Source organism: Melozone crissalis, unplaced genomic scaffold, assembly GCF_028551555.1.
Source record: "Melozone crissalis strain CALT ecotype California unplaced genomic scaffold, PUWL_Pcris_2 ptg000023l_1, whole genome shotgun sequence".
Classification (NCBI taxonomy): domain Eukaryota; kingdom Metazoa; phylum Chordata; class Aves; order Passeriformes; family Passerellidae; genus Melozone; species Melozone crissalis.
This window is the reverse complement of record NW_026535801.1, coordinates 31,726,045-31,746,636: the sequence shown is the minus strand read 5'-3', so window position 1 is coordinate 31,746,636 and position 20,592 is coordinate 31,726,045. Positions and strand designations below refer to the sequence as shown.

General features: G+C 43.6%; 1 protein-coding gene across 8 annotated transcripts in view; it reads right to left on the bottom strand.

Moving 5' to 3' along the window:
- KALRN (kalirin RhoGEF kinase) overlaps positions 1-20,592 on the bottom strand; it is a 459,777-nt gene that overhangs the window by 87,282 nt on the left and 351,903 nt on the right. For all 8 annotated transcript variants that reach the window (XM_054277949.1, XM_054277952.1, XM_054277950.1 and 5 more), the window contains exons 34-35: positions 3,749-3,778; positions 1,904-2,150 (exon numbers count right to left, since the gene is read on the bottom strand). In XM_054277949.1, coding sequence (XP_054133924.1) covers positions 1,904-2,150; positions 3,749-3,778 — 277 coding nt within the window. The remainder of the gene's footprint in view (positions 1-1,903; positions 2,151-3,748; positions 3,779-20,592) is intronic.

Below are 20,592 nucleotides of genomic sequence, written 5' to 3'. Positions count from 1 at the left end.
GGGGACAGAGATATAAAGGAAATCAAGGCCATGAACACATGGCTGGAGCCAGCCTGCCCCAGACTCACTTGCTCAGAGATGCTGGGCCAAGAGGCAGCTCCAGCCCCGGAACAGGGGCAGAGTGTTAGGTGAGAAAACCTGCCCACAGGCAGGAAGGGCGTGCCAGCAAAGCCCTGGTGCTCTGCTGACACAGCCTGGTAGCTCCCAGCTATCAGTGGGCACTGCTCCAGCAGCCACAGCCCAGCACTGCGCCCATCCTGCCCTACCTGTGGTGCCCTGAAGCTCACACAATCATGCCAAAAGCAGAGTCTCCATGTCCCCTGCCAGCCTTCAGCCCCTGCACCACCCTGTCTCCATCCCCAGAATTTCCTGCCTCCCTTTTCACAGCCTACTCTTGCAATGTTGAAGTTTTATTTCGTTTAAGGAAAAGCTCTACAACCTGGCACTCTCAAATGAGGTTTGGCTGGTGTTTCACAGTGCCCTTGAGCAGAGACACCAGCCCAGCTGCTGGACCAGGCACACAGCAGACACGTCCCTGCTTCCTGTGAGTCATGCCAGTGATTGCTCTTATGCAGACCAGGCTGGTTTGCAGCTTTACCTTTCTGTTCATCGCAGATAATTTGCATGGAGGAAACTGCAGCACTCCTCAGCTGAGGGCCAGGACAGGCTCCCGTGGCAGCAGCAGGGCAGGGCCCTGGGAATGCTGCAGGGAGAAGACGTGCCAGAGGGTCTGAGAAGTGCATGAGGAGTTTGGAGCTCACACTGCAGACAGAGCTGGCAGCTGAGGGGGTCAAATCTGAGAGAAGCTGAGCTCTTGTCACCCAGGTTTGGATCAAATCCTCTTGCAGGGAAGGTCTGAAACTCTGGCCCTACAGCAATGCTCTGTCCTGGGCGTGTGCCCCACTCCCAGCCTCCACAGCGGGAGGGCAGGCAGGGAGTGAGGACAAACTACAGCTCAGTTTCAGTGCTTTTTCTCCAAACAAACAAAACCACCAAGCCTAACTTGCTCAAGCAACAATGGATCAAATTCTATTTCTCTTAATGCTGAGTGGAAAAAGAATTTAAAAAGACAGTTCAGGCTGCTGGCACCCAGTAGGGAGTGGGATGATAGGAACCTTTCCTCCCCAGACATTACTTGTGTTGTGCATGGCCAGAAGTGGTGCCATAGCCAAAGGAGACCTGCTCTGGCCACACTGACCTGAACCAATCCTGGTCTATCAGTCTGGAGCATCTCCTAAGCCTGGTTGCATGGATGCTGTATGCGGGACACACATTGCTCAGAACAGAACATCAAGTAAAGAGGCCACAGACACCACAGAGACAAACATTATTCACCATTTGTTGTGAGTGAAGCCCAAGCTCTCAGGATAATACCAGAGATGTGTTTGGTTCCACATTGATTGTAAAGGATTCTTTCCCCAAACATTACACACAATGTCTCCAGTTCACAAAGTAGCAGAGTGTACCAGTACTCACTGGTGGCCTCTTTGCATTTACAGATGAGGATATACTAAAAGAACATGAACTAGTGTGCACTATGGCAATCATAAAATAACATATCCACAATTTGGGGCATCCTGGGTGTATAGACAGCATGGCTTTCCCTCATTCTAGGCCTTTAGGCACTGAAAACAGTCCCTCTGTTGTTTAAAAGTCTTATTTTAATCCAGAATCTCAAGACAATGATTACCACATAGCAGAAGACGCACACGCACAAACATTGATTCACGGACATGGAGTCAGGCTGGTGCTGTGCCCGTTCACAGGGACCTGGGAACAAAACTCACCAAGGACTGAACAGTCTTTACCCACTGACTGCAGGAGCAGCCCAAGCAGCTTTGCACTTACATGATACAAAAGGGAAAACCCAAAACAACCTTAAACCAGCTGGGCTGCTGCCTACCTTTTCCTGAAGGGAAGAAGCAATCCATCTCCACGCTGCTGCGGGAATGGGAGATGCAGAGAGCGCTGCTGGGCACCAGACCCTCCTGTGGTGGGCTCCTCTCCGTGGTCCTCACCAAGCACCAGCCTGGCCTCTCGCTGGGCCTCTCCAGCAGCTCCACTGTCTGCCCCACCTGAATGCTCAGCTCGCTGCTGTGGCCCGCTGTAAAGTCCTGGAGCACCACAGTTAGTTCACACCCTCCAGACAACTGCCCAGGTCCAACAGGAAAAACAGAAAAAAAAAAAAGAAAAGGAATAGATGTCAGCAAGGGTAGGATGAAAGCAATCATCTCTGCATCTATTTACACTGGCAAAGACAGGATTTGTGTTCCTTAGAAGCCAAGTTAATAATTTGTTTTGTCAAAGTTCAACATGTTGTGCCCCTGGTTTCCTTTACTTCTTATTGATTTTGCTGGGCTGAAGTGAGACACCACAGCTACCCACCCAGTAACCTTTTGAATGCTAGCTGTGGGGGAGTTTTTGAGCCATGAATCTTCTATCTGTGGGTGTCCATCAGAAACCCTGAGGGTTTTTTTGTTGCTTTAATTTCTGGGGTCACTTTCTAGCTTGGCAATAGCCCAGGATGTCTCAGGGCTGTGCTTCATGGTGTGACAAATTCCAGCTCATCCCTCTACAGCATAAGTGAGGCACATTCCCACTGGCCACCAGTGCAGTGAGGAAACAGCTTCTCTTTTCTTGGAAGACAAGAAATGTACCCTCATCTTCCCAAAGCTGCTCTAGGGACCTCTTGGGAGAGTAAAATCTTGATGGGACAGATTAGAAAAGCTCCTCCCATGCTCTCTGATGGAACCCAGAGGTGTAAATATATAAACACACAGTGATTGATTATATGCTGGCTTTCAGGATTTGTACCTAGGAATAAATGTAACATTTTACTTCTGTACTGAGAGCTGGAACTGCTGCCTTCTTTCAGCCTCACACCCTGTGACTCTCAAAGGACAACAGTGGTCTGTGTAATCACAGTCTATGTATAGCCAGGGACTAGGAATATAAACACGTGTGTGCACATAAATAAGTGATTGTACAGATTTGTTTTTAACAAAGCTTGGGATTACTTTAATGGAATCGGATCTCAGGGTTGGATCCTTGTATGTCTAAAAAGGTGTGAGAATGAATCTAAGGTTTTTTGGCCTGAGGAATCTTTCTTAATGCTCCTCTACAATCCATTGTGGAGGAGCATTAAGAAAGATTCTTAATGTGGATTTCTTGCTGCCTGCCTGTTGTTAGGGACACTCTTTCTTTGTCCTCTGTGCTGCATGCTTCCCTGAGGTATGCAGGAATCTTTGGGGTCCTTTTTCCAGTGGCAAATTTGATAGAAATTTTGATAGAAATTAGTTCACTGATTCAAAAGTTATTGAGATGAGGATAGTAAACAAGCATAATACTATAAACTTTATTTTCTTAGGATATGAAGCTAAAACCACGGATATTATTCAATAATTTCAAATGAAAGACTTGTAAACCCAACTGAATTGGAAGAAACCTTGTCAGATGCAGAGTAACTGTGGAATCAGTAAAAACTGGGGTCTGCTTCTGAGCTTGAATGGGGGAGCCCTTGAGGAGAGCACACACATCTCTGTAGACTTCACTCTTGAGCTGGTACAGTCTCAAACTCCCTTTTCTCAGCCCAAGCAGCCCCCAGTACACACTCCCATGGGAACAGCCTGTCTCCCCACTCAGTGGCGCAGAGGTTTTAGTGTCCAATGCAGATGTGAAAGAAATCCCACTCACAGGGCTGATATTCACAATTACAGAAAGGGGTCAGTGGACAAGGACTGGTTCTCACCTGTCCTGTGTCTCTGCCGTAGACGAAATGCTAGATTTGGGGAAGAAGAAGGAAATATTTCTCTGAAAGATTATGTGTAAGTAAATAGAAACAAACAAACAAAACAAACCATGGCAGCTGTTTGAGGCTGTTCAGACAAAGTGCTGGCATTAATCCTGGCAGACAGCTCAGTACACTGATGGAAGTGCACAGGAGGTCAGTGTAGCACCTAGCTGGGCAGCTTATCAGCAAACCCAGCACTCATCATGCTGACAATCTCCCCATAACTGGAGAACAGATATTAACAGGGATGGTAAGAATGAGATACTGCTAAAATATTTACTGAGGTTTCTTTGCTATGGACTAATTTGAAGAGAAGAAAATCTTCCTGACCCAATACAGTATATAATTTGGCATGGTGTGGGGTATTAAGGACAGGAAGAAAAAAACTGATTACTTCTTGCTAAATACACAGACAAATCTCACCAAAATGATGGATTTCTCCTAATTCTTTCACTATTCCATGCTAAGTAAACTTTCTGCCCCCCAAATTATGCTATCTATTATATCTTCTCTGAAAATAGTCAAATCTCTCTTTCGTTTAGGGGAAAATGTGAACAAATACTCGGCTCTACCAGCTTCTCTCCCACGGAGCTGTTTAGAGGATTCATGCCCTGTCCCGGAGCACCACTAGGTGTCCGTGTTCACCATCACACAGCAACTGAATCTGCCATAAAGAATTAACTCTTGCTTGTCTCCGAGGTGCTTATCTAAGAACGAGGGGAGGTGCAGTGCCTGGGCATGAAGGAGCTGGTTCTGACAGCATCCCCAGACTCATTGCTCTCAGTGATATGGGCAGAGGATGTTCCAGAATATTTTAAAAATTGTCTTCAGATTGTTCAGATAGAATTTTGAAAAATAAGTAATTTTTATTGCTTAAGCATGAAAGGTGAAACAGCCTGGGAGTATTCCAAGGAAAAAGGCCTGGTCAAGATGACACCTGGGAAAGTTTGGGACAAACAAGGCACTTCCCAGGGAACATCAGCCTGGGAATTGCTGCCCTGAGCAGCTCCCTGCCCTCCTCTCTGGGGCTGAGGGGCAGCTGGCCTCACATCAGTTTATGGCAGGCCTTTTCATCCCTTCCAAAAGAACTGAACATCTGGGACACAAACAGATGCTTCAATTTGGGCAACACCTGAAAATGTTGTCCCACATGACCCTCAGGTACCTTCCAGCTCCGTGTGCCTGCTTTCTTTGGTTCATTATAACAGCAATTTAATATAATTAAACAGGAAGTGATCATCCCCTGGAGGAGCTCCTGGGCACCTGGTGTGATCAATTCTGCCTCAGCAGACAAGATTCTTGCCCTCCCTGTTTCAGACCATACCTTTGATGGGTGAGGGAGGGAGCTTGCTTCCCTCAGCTCCCTCAAGGCCTGAATTTCCCTGAAGGCAAACCAATTTATATCATCTGCTGCTCCAGGATCTGCTGCATGGAAATGTGGACCAGGGCTTCCACATGCTCCAGCTGACTGGCAGGAGCCAGTGCTAAAATAACACATTTCCAGGGAAAGAGCTCCATTTGGCAGGTGGAATTAAGCAATTTCCCTTTTACAGGTAGGTGCAGGTGGTAGGTACAAGCAGTTAGCTCAGGGAGGGCCCTTAGATCACTTTTAGGTGCCAGTTCCAAAGAACAGAAAAGGAACAGATCATTTTTAGGTGCCAGCTCCAAAGAACAGAACCCTTCCTGTTGCCCAAGGGCTTCCAAGTATTTCCCAGGCCTGTTCCATGTCTTACATACCACCACACCACAAAGAACATTTTCTAACTAAATTAACCCACAGCAAAGTAATCTCTCTGGAAAACTTATGATATACTAATATACATACAACTTGTAAGCCACTGAGGAATAATGCAAATACATCTGGTTCCGATGACAGAAATTATTTCACCTGCAAAGTGATCACTCAAGCTGTTAATTAGTTACTTAATTTGTTTTTAGAGAACAATTTTCCAACTTCAGAGAAGTATATCATGCTTCCCTCTATGCTGGAGCATGGAAATAGGAATACAGATGGACTGCTTGTTTCTCACACATATTGCATTTGTTTTGGAAAGAAAATAGAGAATGCCCTTGGGGTTGAAATTCACAGGTAAATGGCTTCACATTTTAACATATAATGTTCACTTTTATTATTCCTGTGATTAAAACCACCATTTAAGCCACTGACTGGATACATTTAGAACCCAGACAGCACTCTAATCTGTATATGGCACAAGGAGACACATTAAAATAAAAATAACAATGCAACATGCCTTTGCAGAGCACAAGGCATAACTGAAAGATCTGACACAGGGACAGATCTAACAAATTACACAGCAAGCAACAGCCTCAAAATCAGGAAAAAAAGGAAATGGTAGAAGCAAATAGCAAAATATAATGAGGAAGCAAGAGGGCCCCAAGCTGTCTGGAGTGGCTGTATGTCCTGAGAGAAGCTGACAGGAGCCCCAGCCCATCTCCACAATGCCTGCCATCAGCAAACCGTCTCCAATCCTCTGCCTCCACGAGTTCCTGGGCTAGAAAACATCACTGTACATTCAGTGTGTAAATGTTTTCATCAGGATATTTTAATCTAGTGATCAAATCTGAGATAGAGAGGAGCCCTGCCTATTCACCAGTGCAGGCAGGGACCCAGGCACAGCCCTTGGGAACTCCCCTCTGCTGCAGGACACTGCTCACAAACCTCAGAGCATTGATGTGAGCAGTTTATGGCAGGCACTGACTCTGAGGAGTGAGCTCTGTCACCCACATGAGCCTTCCTGTTCCTGGGAACACCCAGCCCAGTGCTGTCAGCTGCATGGTCGCTGTGTGTGCACAGTCACCGTGTGTGCACAGTCACTGTGTGTGCATGGTCACCATGTGTGCATGGTCACTGTGTGTGCAGGGTCACCGTGTGTGCAGGGTCACTGTGTGTGCACGGTCACTGTGTGTGCAGGGTCACCGTGTGTGCAGGGTCACCGTGTGTGCACGGTCACCGTGTGTGCAGGGTCACTGTGTGTGCAGGGTCACCGTGTGTGCACGGTCACCGTGTGTGCATGGTCACTGTGTGTGCAGGGTCACCGTGTGTGCAGGGTCACTGTGTGTGCAGGGTCACTGTGTGTGCAGGGTCACTGTGTGGACACAGTCACTGTGTGTGCAGGGTCACTGTGTGTGCATGGTCACTGTGTGGACACGGTCACTGTGTGTGCATGGTCACCGTGTGTGCACGGTCACCATGTGTGCAGGGTCACTGTGTGTGCAGGGTCACTGTGTGTGCAGGGTCACCGTATGTGCATGGTCACTGTGTGTGCACGGTCACCGTGTGTGCGCGGTCACTGTGTGTGCGCGGTCACCGTGTGTGCACGGTCACTGTGTGTGCGCGGTCACCGTGTGTGCGCGGTCACTGTGTGGGCACAGTCACTGTGTGTGCAGGGTCACTGTGTGTGCAGGGTCACTGTGTGTGCACGGTCACCGTGTGTGCATGGTCACCGTGTGTGCATGGTCACTGTGCACCTGTTTCATTTGCAGCCACAAAGCAGCAGCCAGAGGAAGCAAGGCTGAACACCAGAGGGAAATTCATCATCATAGTGCAGGTGGAAAACACCTACCAGGTCACAGGCTGTCCTTCCTTCCCTCAGATAAATCCCTAAAATAGATCTTCAGTAGTACCAAATGCACTCCAGGTGAAAGTGAAGTGGGCATGGTTAGTTTCCAACAGGGGGAGCAGGTGAAAGTGAAGTGGGCATGGTTAGTTTCCAACAGGGGGAGCAGGTGAAAGTGAAGTGGGCATGGTTAGTTTCCAACAGGGGGAGCAGGTGAAAGTGAAGTGGGCATGGTTAGTTTCCAACAGGGGGAGCAGGTATTTGGAGGTGGGTGTCTGAAGTCTGTGTAAGTGTTTTGAAAAATGCCAGCACTGCTGTGGAAACCCACACAAGCTGGTTATTTACATCTATTCAAGAGGACACAGAGCTTAGCTACTTTAAACAAAGCATTTTGTTTGCTGCAGCACTATGGCCTAATATAAATTGCTAGTTTTCTGTTGCTTTTAGGCTTTCTGCCTGTCTGCTTCTGGATGAAAGCCAGTTTTGAATAGAAGCATTTAGTCACCATAAACAGCCTATTTCAAGAGGGTGAGAGAGGCAGTAAGAGCAAGAATGGGATTTGCATTCTTATCAAGAGATTAAAAAAGTGAATAAAACCACTTGGATGTTGGTTCTGTCTGCACTGAAATAAATCCAGGAGCTGTCAATTTAGCTGGGGGATGGACGTGAGAAATCTTATTCCCCGTGGAGTTCTTTGTGAAAATTTCTGTAATTTCATAGAGGTTTTCTTTTTACTGGGAGGTTAGAGAGTGAGAGATCAAATTCAGAAAAAGCCTTTGAGGAATCTCAGTACTAGAGAATTGCTTTAGTTTTTTTTTACTCTGTAACAGGCTCTGTTTGGAGTGTGAACTCTGAATCACCCATGTTTGTCACTCTAAAGCCTCTCAGCTCTAAAGGATGCTGAGCTCTGGCAATGCTGGTGGATGTTTTGTTGCATCTAGCCTGATGCTAGGTGGTTCAGGGCTGTTTCTGTGGAGACAGGCTGTATTTCAGGAGCTGTGGGCTAACCAAGAATAACCTGCTGCAGTCAGTAGCATTGCTCTGACTCATCTGAGTCCTTTTCAGTCCTCAGGCCCCACTACCCATCTTCCATGAAGATGGAGTTGGTGCTTCCCACTCTTTCTGTTTGGTCTGACTGAACAGAGAGGATCAGGGCTTCAGGGGAAGGTCTGTTTATATTTAGGCAATTCATCAGCCTCATGGCTGGGATAATGGTGACATCCAATGGGCCAAATTTACCATCTTTGCTCCTCTCAACAAGGAGGTAACAGAGGCATCTGGGTGTGCAGCATTATAAATATAAGCACAGCAAGTTGTTCCCTAGCAGGAGGAAGAGACAAATGGCACGTGGGACATATAAATATGCTAAAGGAAAGGCAATCTGGTGTTATGGTCTCAAATAGCACATACCTTTCCAGCATCTCTTGCTGGAGCTCCTACTAGACGACCATATCCTGACTCTGCTGGATTTTGGACTCTGGCACATGCTGACATCTGCAGAACAGCTTGAGTGGAGCTGTCTGAATTATTTCTGGAGCCTTTTTTCCAGAAAGTAAGACTAAAGTCGATCCAAATGAAACAGCATTTCTAGCTATAAAAATGCTTTTGAAGATAAAGACAACCAGATCCACTTTGTTTCACCCAACAAATTGAACGAGAGCATGCCTGTGTTTGATCTGAGGGTTTCCTCATGGCATTTGGCTCAGAGAGCTGGTACCCAAATTCCATTCTTTTCCCTTCCCTTGAGAAGCACAAAATGGAGCAGATATCATCTGTGCTCCTCAGTGACACACAGCCAGCACATCTGGCTCCAAAACCTTTTGGCTTTGGAGGCTGAGCAAGGCAGATGGCTGAAACCCTCCAAGGTAAGCCCCACCTGCTGTCTTTTGCAGCCACAAGATGTTCTAAACCAACGCAGGGTTAATAAAAATGCAAGAATAGACTGAAATCAGGGAGCTGACTAGCTGTTTTCTTTCATGTTTGGCACCATTTTGCACCAGGGATCAAGAGTTCCAGTCACAGATGATTCATCAGACACCAACTCCTGGGACACTCCTAGCAAGTACACAAAACCTGATCATGTATTCTGGTCAGGAACTTGGTGAAACACCTCCAGGTTTAAGCAGCAGAGGCAAGTGTGCACAGTAAAGTCTTTTTTCACAGCTGATGAGTTTAAAATAGAAACCCAGCTGCTGGCATCACATACCTGGTACTGGGGGAAAAGGAGGATTTGAGTCTGATGGAAACTTTAGAAACAAAAGGGATAAGAAAATGAGCCCTTGCATAAGGTGGGTTATATGAACATCTGTCTTTATCTGAGTGGGCCATTCTGCCCTGAGCAGAATTTTGAGAAGGGAGACCAAAAAAATCTTCCAGAAACCTCCCTCCTTCCACAGTGCTCCCAGCTAAGTATGACCCCCACTATTTGTTTCTCTGGAAGGAACCTACAGATTCCCTGATATCAACATCAGGAAATAATTATGTCCTTAATTAACCACTTCAACTTTTCCATTACACCAAAAGGAAACAGTTACCTGAAGTACTGTGAACAAGGGTTCACAATAACCAGAGGAGAAATCTCAGATGGCTCTCTTGGGAAGGGAACAAATGATACAACAGTAAATTAAAAAAGCACAATAAGGCCACCTAAGAATGCTTTAGAACAAAGTAAATCTCAGTTTGTACACTAGATCAGATTTGCTTAATGCACATATCCGTAGATTATATTTCCTTTATAATCTGGATGATTATTTTAAACAGATACATTGCTGTCTGTACAGTTAATGACCTTATGAAAAGTGATAGAATTTCAATCAATACCCAAGAGATCTCCCTTCCCTTGTCAAGTAAAAAGTAGACATTTCCAAGACAAGAAGTTGTGGATTGCTTCAAAGCTGTGTTTTCCTGCTCCTGCTATAAGAGGTGAGGGCTTGAAGGCAGAAAAGGGATAATCTTATATTCTCTTCCTCACCTCTGCTGGTATGCAGGAATCAGGATTTAGTAGCCCAGTATCTCTGTGGTTCAGACACAAATAAGACTGATTCCATTAGATAGATACCCTCTCCAGTGACAGCCATGCCCATCAGATCCTCTGCTGACCTTCACTGAGCTGCCCCAGGTGCTGTGGACTCTCCTAAAGCATCTCCCCTCCCTTGCAATGAATGCTGGATATCTGAAGGCAGCAGGGATGGGGAGCCCAGCACACAGAAACACAAAAGCCTGCCCTCCTGTCTGGTAGCATCATAGGAAACCACAGCACCCCTCCTTCAGGGATATCAACCCCCTCAAAATGGGTGGAGATCTGCACAGAGAAACCAAAATCATGATGAAGTACTTACAATATCCTCTGATGGTTTTTTTGCATAAATTGATGCATTCGCAGAACAGATGTTTGACATAAAAACTGGTTTTGTTTTTAATTGGAGGAGATTATTTAAACTATGTCTAAGCCATATGGTCCTGTAAGCCTGACTCCCCTCTGCCATTGCTGGAGAGACCAGCTTGGCATCCCTCTCTGTTTCCAAGTAATTTCCTCTTTGCAGATTTAATAGCTGCTATTTTTTTTCTTATTATTGGTCCCTAGGTCCCATTACTATAAATCAGAGCCTCAGGCCCAAAACTGATTCAAAGGTGGATTTGGACAAACTGCTTTGCACGATTTTCAGTACTAGCTTGGTTTACTAGAACATAAATGGAAATGCAGATGTGAACACAGAAAATGCATTGGGGGAATGGTGACAGTGAGTGGTGCTCATCTCTAAGCTACTAAAGGAAGACCTGGTTCTGGCTGGCACATTTTCCTGCCCCTTTTCCCCTTGCAAGTGTCACAATTTTCAGAGGCATTTAGTACACACTAGAAAAACCACACATGTTACCAAAAGACTGATAGAAGGTGCTGAGTGCCAGACAGGCTTCAGGCTGAAAGAATGTGTGATGGCTGAGGGCATCCTAATGATCTGCTTCAGCTCAATCTTCCCATTAATCATCACATAAAACGAGGCCACTGCTGCTGCAGATAGGCTGCAGGGCTGAACTCTGCTTGAAGCAAAGCCAGCTGTGAGTGGGAGAGTTTGCAAAACTGTTGTATACCAATACCCTCAGATGCTGTTTGGCACTGAGGAAAAAAGAACTTGGGAGAGATGATCACTTGTGTTTGATTCCTCCCTACTGCTTGCCTTGCCCACTGCACCCTCTGAGCCTTTCCAGCATTGCTGCAGGATCTTCAGCCCATAATGGGTGGCAGCTTGATTCCCAACAGTTAAACCCTGGGGTTTTCACTCCCTTTTCCATAATACTGCCATTTATTGAGGTGACCTCATTTGCCAAGTGATGTAACAGTGTGCACGATCGAGCCTGGCACGTCGAAGCAGATGTTTCAGTGGACACAGAAACAGTATTATGAAATGAAAATATTGCCTAAAACCTGAGCAGCACCAGAGATTACAATGGCCTTTATGAAGATGAGCTTACCTAAAATAGCATTGAAAGGCCTTTGGCTGCAGTCATGTGATTTCCTCCTAAAATGAAAGATTGCTGCTTGTACTACTGTAATGTGACTCCCAAAGGAACCAGCAGCTGCAGGTTTTGAATTTTATCATTTTTGGCCACTCTGTTTGACAGAGTTGACTGAAGCATGCTCAAAGGACACTCCTCCCATAAAATTTTCTTCTTTAACTCCAATAACAATAAATGGTTGCATACTTTTTTTTTTTTAATGTGTGTGTTTTGTTTTAGTTTCTAACAAGGTAATAAATTCTATTTCAAAGAATGTAAATCCAAAGAGTTTGATAGTTGATCTCACTTGCTTTGTTTCAACTGAATAGAATTGCTCATTGAGTCTGCCATTTACATTTTCTGTCATGTCATATTATCAGGGAGGGCTAAATATGAATCAATGAAATTCAGCACAAACAAGTAGAATATTGAGAGGAGCCTGAAAGAACTTGCTAGGTTCATTTATCAAAGGTTGAGCAGAATAATAAGGTCTATTGATAAGCACATTCCCAGCCCCTGCTTAATTTCTTTCCCTGAAGACACTTCCAATAAAATTCTCTGGCTTGTGCAATCACTGTTACATGTAAATTGTTCCCGGATGAATACATTCATTTCTGTTCTTCCTACAGTCAATTCAGCCAATATGGAAACCTCAATTTTCACAGAGAGAGATCTGTGCTTATCCACAACACTTATACATGTGCTCTTTTCTTCCCTAAAACCACATTTCTCTTTTTGTGCTCAATGCATGCAGAGGAAGGTGATATGACCTGATCTTAAAACATCCTCAGGATATTTGACAGTGCAAGAGTGTCCAGGAGAAACAAAAGATTTTGGTAGCTGAGTGTAACATTTTCAGGCTGAGATCCAAGTACACTTAATGTTTGTCAATAGCACATCCAGGGTGTCCCAAACCATGGGGAGGACACATCCAGGGCAGCTCAGTCACAGAGCTGCTGCTGGGAAGGGACAGAGCCTGAACTCAATGAAATTCAGTGTGAATTGGACACTGCTTCCTTTGGGTTTCTTTTGCAAATCCTCGACTAAATCTCCATTTTATCCTTACTTGGCAGATATAAAGATATGTGCTTGGGGGAACCACATTTAATTTTTTGCTAGCAACTGGGAAAAAAGATAAACTATTAGAAATTATCTCTCAGAAAGACAGTGAATCCATTGCATTTGACAGCTCTGAGTTAGTTTATTTCAATTCCCTTACACAACTTTAATTCACTTTGAGATCAAGTTCTTGAGCTGCATACTGGGGAATCTTAAAATTAAGGATAAAAACCTATTAACCTTTGTTGCTCTTGCTTTAACTCCACTTCTTATCACTCTTACATTGACAGCCTGCCTGCCATGCTTGTGCCTGTAGCAATTACATGGTATTATCCCACCTACTTAACCTGAATATCCAACAGGGCACTTCCTTGGCTGAATATTTCCTTTTTCAGACACAGAATTACACTCCCTTAACAAATTCTGTTTTATGAATTCAGTATTACTTCATCTCTGCTGGAAGACTTTTGGCATAAACATCTGTTTCCTTTCATAAAATAAGAATGATAAATAATAAGTAAGCAATTTCCTCTATCACAGGCAATACAGTAGCAGAGCTGTGTGTTCAAACTTCATGAATCCCCACCCATTCCAAAGAAGAAACTGCTGAAATGCTCTGTTTGCCAGAATGAGTCCTAAGTGGAGGGAAAACAGGCTTGAAGTAGAAGAGAATGAATTAGCCTTTACTGCATGAAATAGGAATTTATTGTTGCATCGCCACACCTAAAAATATGGTTATGAGGTGGTGGCTCTTTCAATGACAAATTTCTGCAAGAAAACAACGAAAACACAATATAAATCATCTTTCCTTCTCAGAATTCACAAGGCCTTAGTAAGCAGTGACCCTGCTAAGGGCATGTACTTATCACAGGCTGCACTGCTTCCTTCTCTTCTTTCTGGCTCCCCTTTCTGTCCCTCCAGCCAAAAAGGGACCCTTTATCACACTGCTCTGTACTGTACCATGACTAATGCCTGGGTTGATCCAAGGTGCAGATAAATGAATTTGCCTCTCTCCTGTATCAAAGGCATTTTTGTCAGCAATATGCACCATTGAGGCATGGGAAAAGAAAAAAACAAAGAGAGTTTGAAAAGAGTCTGAAAAGGCCCTGCAGAAAACAGAGAGAAAACTCAGGGGACACAGTACTCAGAGGCAGGAGCACTCTTGGCAGGCAGACAGAGGGTTTGGCCACTGGCACATCAGCGCCCAGCCGCAGCAGCACCAGCAGCAGCAATCTCCTCCCTCCCCTGCTGAGCTGAGGGGTCCTGGGCTGCCCAGGGACAGCCTTTCCCACTGCCCTGCTCCTGCTGCTCCCCACACAGGGCACGGCCAGGGGGGACACCTGCAGCTGGCTGAGAGATGTGCCAGTGTCTGCGACTGGCCCCTTCCCCGGGGGTCAGGCAACCCATCAGCGGGAGTGGGAACTAAGGAAGATTCTTATTTCAAAATGTCTATAATATCTTTTCTAGCCTTCCAGTGAGAAAGTCACAAATAAAATTGAATGATACTACAGAGACTTTAGATCACATGAAATACCTTTCTGTCAGGCTGAAATCACCAGTAATGAGTGTAAAGAAAAAAATATAGATGAATGTACAACATTTTCCAAACTGAAGCCAAAGAGAATTATAGTCCTTCACAGATATCTCCAGAGAATTTACACGTACCACAATGGCAACAATACTAATGTAGCTAAACCTTATTTCTTTCATATGAAGGACAATTTCATCTTCTACAGAAAACACTGTTTATTGCCCAGTTTTAGTTTTTCTACCTCCTTGAAACTTGGCAGCCATTTGACATCATCTATCTCCATTAAGATACCATAGGTCATGAATATTGCCTACTTGGACAATTATAATCCCAGACAGTTCCTTTGCAAAAATTTCTACAACTCACTGGCACCATTATATACAGTTGGGTTCTAATTGTACAATAAATGTCATTTATATTGGATGACTGCATTTTTTTTTCTGATCACTTTATGTCATTTTATGCCACTCCTTTTCTCAGTCCTAATTCTACTTTGCAACCCGATATAATTTGACTCATCATCCCTGTAATAGATCCACTTCTCCTCTTTCAAGCTATATAATAGGAAATATTCTGTATCATCCATAGTGGTTAGCAACAACAAGGGCTCACTTTAAGAGAATTATCATGTGTTACCATAGACAAGAAATGCAACTAATGTAAATTCATGTTCTAGCCATAGTAACAAAGCCTGCATGGACTGCTGACACAGTGCAACACTTTAACTGATTCAAAGTGCAAATGAAACTTCTGTGATTTTGCTGGCAAATGTGAATAGTGCAGAAAAGATGGACTGCTCTCTCTGTTTACATACCTTTCTCATTAAAAGAAGTAAGCTTATTTCTAAGAAATTGTTAGAGCATTTTTTGATTACTAAAACTGGGAAGGTAGTCACACAAGCAACACTGAAGGAAGCAAAAAAGTGATCTAATCTCTCTTTACAAAAGAAAAAGTAGCCAGTCAACAGCACTAAACACAAACGCACAGCACCCACCAGAGAAACAAGCAGGAGAATGGCCATTCCAAAAATGGGCTACAGTGTAATGCTACACATCTACAGCTATAGATCTGGCATAGTATATTTGGGTTTCTCTTTTTATAGAAATGTTTCTAAAAAACTCCTTTGGTAAACTCCAGCAGAGTCTTTACTCCCAAGCACAGTAAACACACTGAAGGAATTTGATGCTGTTCTTTTGAAGTACAAGACTGCTCTTCTCACCCTCTAAAAGGATACCCAAAACAGGAGGGGATGAATGGCACTGCCTGAGCAAATGCCTTTTAGCAGGATTTCTAAGTGAGTGAAAGCTCCAGCACCACCTGCTCATGGTCAGAATCTGCTAGAGCCCACGAAAATTGCCTTGGGACTTGAAAATAACACTTTTTAAACCTTCACCAAAGTTGTTTAGAGTCAGGGACAGAAAATGTAAGAGCCAACATACCTTCCCCTCAGCAGTTCAACAGGTGTGTGCTACATTAACTAACCCAGTCTCTGTGCACTGCCACCCTGACGTCATTGTTACTGGGTTGACAAAAGGTTTCCATGACAAACTAGAAAGCTGATCTGTTATCTCCTCTTTGGAGGAAATTGAAATGCCCTCTCTCCTATATTCTGCTAGACCCACCCATCTTGTTTTTGGCACGCAGCACAGAGAGTGAGCTTCTGTGATTGATTTAGATTTCCCTCTGCTCTGAAATAGAGAAACCAACTTGTTTGTTGTTTTTCCCCTAACTTAAACTAGAGGGTGTCACCCTTATCCCGTTGCAATCCCAACCACCTGACCCACAGCACAATCTTCTTTGTAGGCATGTTGACTACCATGCTCAAAAAGAGAACAGATAACACTGAAAGAGGAAAAACTTTAAAATAACGAACTAAAAACATTATTAAGACATTTGATTCTCTTCTTGGCTACAATTTATTGCCTCTACTAGCAGGCATGACCCATAATAGTTAGCAGATGTTTGAAACATCTCGTTTTGAACTTTGCCTAGGATTAAAAGAGATCTTGTAGAATTTAAATAGCAGCTGCAGAATAAAATAAGGTTGCCTTTCTTAATGTGACAGAAATGTTCATCCTAGCCTAAAACAAGGATGACTGTTTTATGTTCTGTAAATACCGAGGAAGCTAAATTTCTGTGCACAGACACCCGCACATTATAAATTTTATAGGTGTCTAATTTGCAGCAGTTGACATGAAATAACCCCAGTGGAAAAGGCTGGCCCAGCTGCCTGAATGCCTCTTAGGTTTTTGCTACAAAACCTGCAGCTGTGCACAAACAGGAGAACAATGGACTATTTTGGCCACAAACATCAGGTTAGCAAATTTGGTGATACAAATTTATTTATTATCATCATTACTATTCTCACAGCATCAAGGGAGAACCCAGCAATCCTCAAAGAGGATGTCTTGGATATGGAAATGAACCCAAACAATCTACAGGGAGCAATAAAATGCACTTCCCAACAGCTGTGCAATCCCACCAGCCTTTCTGCCATGCTGGCCCAGCAGGGTTCCTACCCTGTGCAGCAGTGCAAAGGCACCCTTTGTTTAAGTAGTGAGATTGATGCTAAATTCAACCTCGTGGAAATAGTCCCTGTAGATCCTCCAGGGCTACTGATTCCCCTGCCTCTTGTTCCTACATGATTAGACTTCAGCCAAAGGGTAACTAATTCACTCACACAGATGGCTAAGCTTCTGAATTGAGGAAGTTAACATACAAACAGCTAATTTAAAAACAAGTTTAGATCACAAAATGAATTATTGTTCCCTTTCAGACTGCATGCATTTCTTCTTTGCTTGACACTTAAAGATTTTTCATTAATTCCCATACTTGCAGGCTTCTCAATGTTTGCAAACAGAGATCTGGTATGGCAGACATAAGATCTGAAACAGGTTTTGAAAGACCTGCTGTAGTGAATAAAGATGTGCCTAGCCTTTATGCATCTGGTTTGAGTTAATATTTGTATCCCCTTAGAATACACAAGATTTTTCCTAAGCTAGGCTTTTCCTAGTACACACGTTTTAGTAACATGAGGTTGTACTATACTGCTCTCAAACAGATGTGCTTCTGGAGGTTATCCCAAGGAGAACTGCTCACCTTTGGAGGGAGGCAAAGTCTAAACCAAGATTGTTCTATTGTTTTTAGGGAAGACAAAATGCCTTGATTCCCATTAAGATTACTTTAAATCCTGCTGCATGACAGCTGCTTACAACTAATGTGGCATGTAATATTAAAGATGTTATTACTGAACATGAAAATAGCTAACAGTTTTGCAAATCTAATCAACTTATTTAATTCATTGTCCCACTGTGGTTCACAATTCTAAAAGACCTTCAAACCAGTGCAGGACTTAAAAAAATATACTTAACCAAAATCTGTTCTTGTTGAGCAGAACTCAGCATATGCTTAATATCAAGGGCATGTGTTTAATGGGCTCATGAAACACGTCCTGGTTTATGATTCTGCACAAGCAATTTGCAGCTCTGTTTTCATATTCCTGACCATGGAATTACAACAGGCCAGTGGCAGGAACCAGAGCTTTGGCCTCCTCAAGGGCCCCACTGGGCTGAGGGAGCCCAGCACACAGCACCAGCCTGGGACATCCCAAACTGTGCCAGCCCCAGTGGGGAGCCCTGGTCAGGGTGTTCCATTTACAGCCAGAAAACCACCACAGCTAATTACACACCACTGCTATTTAGCATGAAGAAACCACCTGCTGGAAGAAGACCCTCAGGTGTTTTTACTGCAGATTTACTGTAACTCCACCACTCCCAGCAGGTGTCAACACTCCTGACTCGGGGAACACACCACCTGCATGTAGTTTTTATTTCATTACCATGATTTTCAGAAATGTGCTCTGCGGTGCTCAAAGCACAGTCATTAATCTTCAGTAATCTCTCTGAACAATTTCAACTTTTCTCCGCCTGAAGCCCCTGTACAAAGCAGGGGCTGTATTGTCTGAGCATAGGATTTTATGCATGGCAGTTGCCATGGCAATGTGACAGAAAGGGCAGAACCCAAACAATATTTGAGCATCAAAGAATTCTAAGTGCAGGGAAAATTCAGAGCTAGATTCTATGTTAGAACTATAGGCTGTCCAAACTGCAGATTTTGAAGCTTAGGAAGACTGGATATTATGATAAGCTCTCTTGGGGATAGCTGTATTCCAGCAATGCATTATCACTGATCTGTTCCCATTATAATCCATCCATTTCACAGAAAACGACATGTTTTGTAGGGGAGTGGAAAAGCAATCTGAAAAGGAACAATTGCACATCTCAGCTTTGGGTAGAGAAAAGAGAAAAAGGGAAGAGGAAAAAAAAGGTTATAATCCAAACTGTATTTCAATAGAAAGCCTGGCTGTTATAAAAATAATAATGGTCTTGGCTAGTCACTTGTGAAATAATGAACCTTGTGCACCTTTGTAATATTATTGCAGGCATGGTATAGAGCACCCTAATAAAAATGGATGGCTAACTAAATGAGAAAAGGCTGCTGCATTGTTTTATAAGGCAAGAATCCAGTTCCAGAACACATAAATCGTAAACTCCACAGCAAAGAGTTTATACCAAAAACACAACATAGCTTTATTGTTATTATTACCCTGTTGCTCTTGCATATGCTGCTACAAATGTGTTTTCAAAATAATTAAAATCCAAAAGCCTTAGCAACAGAGCAGACCATAATTGTGTCTCAGGAGTGCTGAGTGCCCCAAGCTGTTACAAACCTGCATCTAAGAAAGGTGCTGCTTTTATGTTCACGTGGATTGGTTTGCCACTTAAAAATGGGAACATACAGATATGGAAGGTGAAAAAAACTAGCAGAAGGCCTGGGACATAGATGATCTTCTAAATCTCTCTTTCTTGTCCAATGTTTAACTTGGATGACTCCACTCTCCTATATCTTCTGAGTCACAGAAACAGGGATAGTGCCAGTCATATTCTCATGAGACGGAGAACAAGCTTGCATTTAACTAATGGTTATTTTTTGCAAGAAGCATGCTTTTTGGATTAGCACATTTCTAGCAAGAGAAAAGCCATCTCAGTGCTGGGGAAGTTACCAGCTCAACACCACTGCTGGCTCCTGAGCCTAAAGAGGGCTGGTGTCCTTCCCCCCACGACAGTGAGATCTGCAGTTTTTAGGACTGGTCCTGTTTACCTATGGAAAGCCAGCCAAGCTATTTGTATCAGCAGCCTGTTCCTTTTGCTCCTGACTGCACATCCAGCTGCAGGCATTAGTGACATACTTTTAATTTTTTTGGCTTCTCATGCATAACTAGCAGTCCCTAAGGAGCAGACCCAGCCCAGGCCAGCTTCCCACAGAGCTGGGCTGTGTGGACAGTCTCCAGCTACAGTGGAAGCTTCTCTTGAGGGTCAAGCATCCATGAGGTCTCTCAGCCATGTGTAGTGTCCAGTAATGTGTGTGTCCCTAAATACAGGTATTCATATTACTGCATTTCTTCTAATCAGAGCAAATTGTTGGTTGTTCTCCCTAGCCTTATTTGGATTTCCACAGAAATGATTTTTGAGATCAGAAGCTTCTGCCAAGTTGCTTAAAATTTGTTCAATGGGTATAAAAGTTGTCAGAGGGCAGAGCACAAACAGATGTGGAAAACATGAAAGAAAATGTTGCTTTCTTATCAAACTAGGTTAAAAAGTTTCTCCTATCATAAAGGTAAGGATAAGTCTCTCCAGGATTTCTCTACAAAATTGCCTGCCCTATAATAATTCTATTTTATCTGTATCTGTCAACTAGCCAGGTTTCCATCGTTTAATACATCACATGTTTATTTTCTATTGTTCTCCTCAGTTAATAAAAATATCACATGGCCCAAATCAAATGCCTACAAAAGTCTATTACTATTTCCTCTATTAGCTGAATTATAAACTCATAAAAATATCAAGCTAGTTTAATTTTATTTTCTATAAACAGGTGCTAACTTGCATTACTTACACGAACAGGGTTTAATACATCATTAACTCTGCTCTTTATTTGCCATTTCACTGTTGTTCCTAGAGAAAATATACCAGGTTTGCAATTCAGTGGTATTAACTACAAATGAGACAGCAGATTTTGAAAACTGCAATTTTATCAGCTGACAGGTGAGGTGGAATATCTGACACGAATACTCTCACTGT